Here is a 6,039-nt window from a genome sequence, read left to right as displayed (position 1 = left end):
TTGGGGCTGCGTGGCGCCAGCACCCTCAAGTTGAAAGGAAAACAGCCATTCTCACTTCCAACTGCCCACTGAGATCCTTAAGGCGACAAAGACACAAAAGTGAGTTTTATTTGCTGGTAAGCCAGAGGCAAGAAAAAAGAAAAGCCAATTCCCCCTTAAAAAGAGCCGACAAATCCTTTTTGCTCTTTTGTGTGAGCTTTTCCTATTCACATGGAGCGTTCATCCGTGTGATTCCCAACTTATTGTCATTACTTAGTTATTAATTGTTCTCATCTGGGTTTAATTGAGCAACGAAGGACTTTAGCCCAAGGGTCAGGGGGAAAACTTAAAGCAAAGACATGTTCAATAGGAATCCTGCGCTTCGAATATCCATCCCGAGTTGACATAATGTAAAAAAAAAAAAAAAAAGAAAATAAAAAAGAAAATCCAGACAAAGCGGAGAGATGAAAGGGGTCCCCGGTTTACCCGGAGCGCAACGCCGCAGCGCCCAAGGGTGCGGGGGTTTGCGGAGAGCCAGCCCGACACTGTTCTCCCTGTTTAAAAATCTTTCTCCTTCGGTTTCTTTACAGGATAAACCTGGCCTCCTGCGCGATTAGATCTCCCCCCCGAACCCGCGCTCTAATCGCGCAGAGGCTGAGGTTTATCATCTCCAGCCTTTTGCTCCGGCCAGAAACGCAACGTGGGAAAAAGCCGGCACCGCGCTCCCTCCGCCCTGCGCGGCCGTGAGCGCTGGGGTCAGGATCACAGGCACTGTCATTCGCACGGAGAAAAGGAACGATCAGAAAAGAAAGAAAAGAAAGCTAGACCAAAAAGGGGGGAAAAAAAATACATACATATATATATATACATAACAACCGCAAAACTCCAAAACTCACCCAGAAAGGACTGGGGCGAGAGCTGAGGAGAGGGGGATTAGAGAAGCGAGCTCTGGAGAAAGCGCCTGGGTTCAGGTATGTTGTTTCCTTGAGTTATTGAAAGCATCATTGATATTTAGGAGATGATAAAAGTCCCGCCTCGCCCCCAGCTACAGTCTCGCTGGAGCCACAGTGCCTGCAGAAGATTGCCTAGCCTCATTACAGCAATTATTTTCCTTCTAACTTCGCTTCAACCTTAACGTTTTAAATTGCTGGAAATGAAAGCAGCGGAAAAAAAAAAAAAAAAAGAAAAAAAAGAAAAAAAAAGGACAGAAAGAAACAAAAATAGAGAGTCCCTGTTTCTCAGCGCCCGTTCCTTGAGCGCAAAGATAAAGCACGAAATTAAAAGGGGGGGAAAAAATGAAATTAAAAAGGGGAACCCAACGCTCTCCCCTACACGGGCGACCCGCAGGAACGGGACCGGGCGGCGCACGGAGGGGGCCCGGGGGCGCAGCCGGGACCCGGCGAAGCGGCGGCGCCGGTGCTGGGGGGGTCGGCGGGCGAGGAGGGGAGCGGGGAGCGGAGCGGTGCGGACCGACCCACCGCCCTCCTCCGCGGGCTCCTCCGGCCGTCGCCGGCGGTTTCCACGGGGCCGTGGCGAGCGGGACCGGTTTCCAGCGGAGCCGGCCGCTGAGGGCTGCGGGGCGCCCGGAGCCACGGGGATGGGCGGGAGACGGCGCCGAGCGGTCCCGACCGTCGGTCTCGCGGGTCCCGCCGGCGGCCCCACGCCCGTCCCCAAACACCACCGACCCCCGCATCCCATCCCCACCGCCCCGTACCTTAACGCCACCGTCCCCATCACCTCCGGCGACGGCGCTGCCCCTGCCCCGCTATTACCGCGCTTTTTCCCCCTCTCCCGCACCACCCCGGCAGCGGCAGCCCCCTCTCCTCCCCACCGCCCCGAAACCCTCGGTGCTCCCCCCTCCCCCGAGCAGTGCGGGCTGCCGAAGGGAACTGCGGGGGAAGTCCCTGGTCTCTCCCTAGGCTTGGCAGCGAGGTGGGGGAACAAGTCACCGCGTCCCCAGAGCCTCTGGCAGCCGTCGGGGGATGCCGCCGGCAGGGAGAGGAGCAGTTTTTCTCCCGCCTAGGCCTGGGAAAGCCAGGCTGGGGTTGTGCAGGTCCGGGAGCCGCTGGGGAGAGCACCCTCGGGCAGGGGATGGCAGTGGGAGCTGCTGCCAGGAGGTGGTGGGGGTAAAAGGAGGTAACCTCAGACAGCCGTGAGGACAGGGCAGCTCCAGGATCCACAATAAGGTGAAAACTCAGCCTTAGGCTTTGCTGTCGGAGGCTGAAGTCTCTTGAGGAGGAGGAAAACCAGCTGGCACAGCCAGTCCCTCTCTCCTGTCCCCTTAACACACAGACAAATTTAGTCTCTTCTGTCCCCCCGGCAGGGCAAGAAGGAAACAAACCGCATCACACAGTAGCTTAAAATTAATTTATTTAACAAATATAGCTATAATATAAATGATAATAAAATTTCAAATATACAGTATATTACATAGTACACAGATCCCCTTCCAAAGGGGCTGGTGGAGGAACAGACACAGGTAACAGGCGGTGCTGTTCCGCGGGGGCAGGAGAGGTGGGCTCTACACTTCTGCCTCTTGAACCTCGCTTTGCAGGAAGTTAAGAGAAATGTCCTGTCTTTCAGCCCTCTTTTTCGCCGTTTCTCTTCCACAGTTCCTTCCCCCCACGGCGGAGGCTCTCCCCAGGCTGCCAGCCAGACCCAGGGGGGAGTGGGTCCCACGGGTGACCCATCACTGCCCAGCTCCGGGGAAGAGCTGGGGTGACCGATGTTTCTCCAAGTTGGAGAGTGGAGCAGCTCCCAGGACTGCTGAGGAGAGCAGAACAGCGCGCTGGACCAGCAAGGCCAGCATCACAGGGGGAAGCAGAGAGGCTGAGCGGAGCCGGATTGGAGAAGTCTCTTCCACGGAGCCCGTGGGGAAGTCCACAGCGAGGAGGCAGAGGAGCAGGGAGGGAGTGCGTGCGGAGCCGGCAGGAGCAGAGGGCCGGCAGGCTGGGCTGGGCAGGGCTCAGCTCTATGTGAGGTGGTACATGCTGTATCCCACATGCGCTGTGTACAGTCCCACAGGCCCCACGGGCAGCCCTGCCCGCTGGAAAGGGCTGGAAGCACCGTAAAGGGAGGCACCGGCCACGGCCGGGCCGCCCAGCGGGAAGGAGATGCCGAAAGCAGCGGGCGGGAGCATGGGCTTGGCTGCCATCTTCAGCTTCTCCAGCTCGGCCTCCTGGAGCCGCTTGGCCTTGGCCCGGCGGTTCTGAAACCAGATCTTCACCTGGGTCTCGGTGAGGCTGAGGGAGCTGGAGAACTCGGCGCGCTCGGCGATGGACAGGTACTGCTTCTGCCGAAACTTCCTCTCCAGGGCCAGCAGCTGGGCCGTGGTGAAGGGCGTCCGGGGCTTCCTGTTGGTCTTGTGCTTGCGCAGGGTGCAGGCCGGGGGGCTCAGCCGCCCTGTGCCCGGGAACAGCCGGAGGAGGAAGAGGAGGAAAGAGAGAAAACACCTCGGTTAGCAGCGCCCGAACCCCCGCGCCCCGCAGAGCCCCCACCCGAGAAGTTGGAAGGGGGAAAAAAAAGGTCCCGCTCAAAGTGAAGTGGCCCAAAAACTCCAGGGCAGGCTTCAGACTGATGCCGTTTCCCCTTCCAGCGCAGAAAGCGGGTGCTTTACGAAGGAATTAGGCTTTTCAGGGCTCCCGGGAGCGAAGTCACTCGCACTGCTCCGGAGCGAGCAGCTCCCCGACCCCACGGGAACACCCGGCAAAGGGCAGGAGTGGGGAGTCGGACACCCACAGCCCCTCCGCCTCCTGCCTTCCCGGCTCACACAGAGGAAGCGCAAATGAAGGGAATGACCCTCCAAAAAAATTAAAAAAAAAAAAAAGCATGTCCTGTCCTTTTTATTGGATTAAGGAAAAAAAAATAAACAAAACGGGTCGGCTTCTCAGACTCACACCCTCTTCATTAGGCCCCTGGGAACCGGATTAAGCATGTAATTAATTACGAGCTCTGAATTCACACTCAGCCTCTATCTACCGCTCTTCACCGGTCTGCTCCTCTCCTCTTATTTAACATTTCTAAGGGTCCTCAACCTCGACCTGCCCGGGGTTTACTTAGCAACGGCGACTTTTACTTTGCCATTGAAATAAGTTAAGCCGCCGCGATGCTCTACACGAGTCCTTTCGGGAAACCTGCCTTTCTCCAAGGGAGAAGGAGAAAGCACCCCCCTTCGCATCTCTGCTCAGAGCACCCCAAACTCTCTCTGCAGAGCCTCAAGCCCAAGCTCGCCCCTTCCCGCGCCCCGCAGAGCCCCCACCCGAGAAGTTGGAAGGGGGAAAAAAAAGGTCCCGCTCAAAGTGAAGTGGCCCAAAAACTCCAGGGCAGGCTTCAGACTGATGCCGTTTCCCCTTCCAGCGCAGAAAGCGGGTGCTTTACGAAGGAATTAGGCTTTTCAGGGCTCCCGGGAGCGAAGTCACTCGCACTGCTCCGGAGCGAGCAGCTCCCCGACCCCACGGGAACACCCGGCAAAGGGCAGGAGTGGGGAGTCGGACACCCACAGCCCCTCCGCCTCCTGCCTTCCCGGCTCACACAGAGGAAGCGCAAATGAAGGGAATGACCCTCCAAAAAAATTAAAAAAAAAAAAAAGCATGTCCTGTCCTTTTTATTGGATTAAGGAAAAAAAAATAAACAAAACGGGTCGGCTTCTCAGACTCACACCCTCTTCATTAGGCCCCTGGGAACCGGATTAAGCATGTAATTAATTACGAGCTCTGAATTCACACTCAGCCTCTATCTACCGCTCTTCACCGGTCTGCTCCTCTCCTCTTATTTAACATTTCTAAGGGTCCTCAACCTCGACCTGCCCGGGGTTTACTTAGCAACGGCGACTTTTACTTTGCCATTGAAATAAGTTAAGCCGCCGCGATGCTCTACACGAGTCCTTTCGGGAAACCTGCCTTTCTCCAAGGGAGAAGGAGAAAGCACCCCCCTTCGCATCTCTGCTCAGAGCACCCCAAACTCTCTCTGCAGAGCCTCAAGCCCAAGCTCGCCCGGGAGCCCAGGCGGGGAGGGAGCGGGAGCCCGGTGGAGGGCCCTGCCCCGCCGCACCCCCGGGCTCCGCGCAGCCACCGGAGAGGATTAACGGGCTTTTCTGACCTCGGCCCTCCCGCTGCTGTTTTTATTATTTTAGAGCTCTCCGCAGTAAAGCGGGAAAACATCCGTAATCGCGGCTCTTCGGACTTTGGGGCGGCAGGAGCGGAGCCGGTGGGGCTGAAGCCGGCAAAGCCCGAAGGCGCCTCTCCCGGGATCCCGGTCTGCGCCCGGTCCCGAGGAAATTTATTTGAGCCACTTTCGGGGAAAACACCGCCGAGGCTGAGTCAGGCTTTACGCGGCCAGACCGAGACCCGGGTTAAGGTAACAAACAGGCCGGGCTGAATTTTCTTCCTTATTTCTTTTCTAATTTTCTCCCCCCGCCACCCCCCCGGTTAACGTTTGGCACAAGATCTCGCCCTGGCGCGGCCGCCCTCCGCTGCGGCTCCGGCTTCCCGCACACGCTTGAACCGGTCCGATGTTTCCAAACGGCCCGGCAGAGAGTGGGAATAACGCGCCGGGAGCTGGGTGAAAGAGAGGGGAAACCCCCGGTGGGGGCGTCCGCGCTGCCCGGCCCCCTCGGTGGGGGCTCCCCGCCCGCCCGCTCCCGGCCCCTACTTACTCGGGGGAGGCGGCGAGAACCGCGGGCTCTGCATCCAGGGGCTCCGCTCCTGCTTCTCGGGGCTTTCCGCCTTGACGAGGGCGTCCTTGACCAGCCCCCCGACGGAGAAGTGGCCGCCGAGGGGCAGCGGGGAGGCCGGCGCCTCCGCCGTCAGGGCGCCCAGGCGGGGGCTGAGGTTGGGGCGGGCGGCGGTACCGGCGGGCGGCGGGGGCCCGGCGCCCTCGGGGCCTTCCCTACCGCCGGGCTTCCTGTGGTCGGCCATGAGCGCCTCCACGCTGAACGGCAGCAGGGACGGGGAGACCTTGGGCTTGTCGCTCTCCTCCTCCCCGCCCATCGCCGCCGCGACGGGGAGGCCGCCGCCGCCGCCGGGTTTGCTGAAGGCGGAGGCGGGGAGCTCGTCGCTGCGG

At 59.1% G+C, this 6,039-nt stretch overlaps 1 protein-coding gene across 1 annotated transcript in view; it reads right to left on the bottom strand.

The window, feature by feature from the left end:
* Positions 1-2,324: 2,324 nt before the first annotated feature.
* The window catches only part of MSX1 (msh homeobox 1), a 4,265-nt gene continuing 550 nt past the window's right edge, over positions 2,325-6,039 (bottom strand). The window contains exons 2-3 of the mRNA XM_014966699.1: positions 5,633-6,033; positions 2,325-3,381 (exon numbers count right to left, since the gene is read on the bottom strand). Of these exons, the coding sequence (XP_014822185.1) occupies positions 2,951-3,381; positions 5,633-6,033 (832 nt within the window). The 3' untranslated portion in view covers positions 2,325-2,950. The remainder of the gene's footprint in view (positions 3,382-5,632; positions 6,034-6,039) is intronic.

This window comes from Calidris pugnax, unplaced genomic scaffold (genome assembly GCF_001431845.1).
Source record: "Calidris pugnax isolate Ruff unplaced genomic scaffold, ASM143184v1 scaffold14, whole genome shotgun sequence".
Lineage (NCBI taxonomy): Eukaryota > Metazoa > Chordata > Aves > Charadriiformes > Scolopacidae > Calidris > Calidris pugnax.
This window is presented reverse-complemented; position numbering and strand designations above follow the sequence as displayed.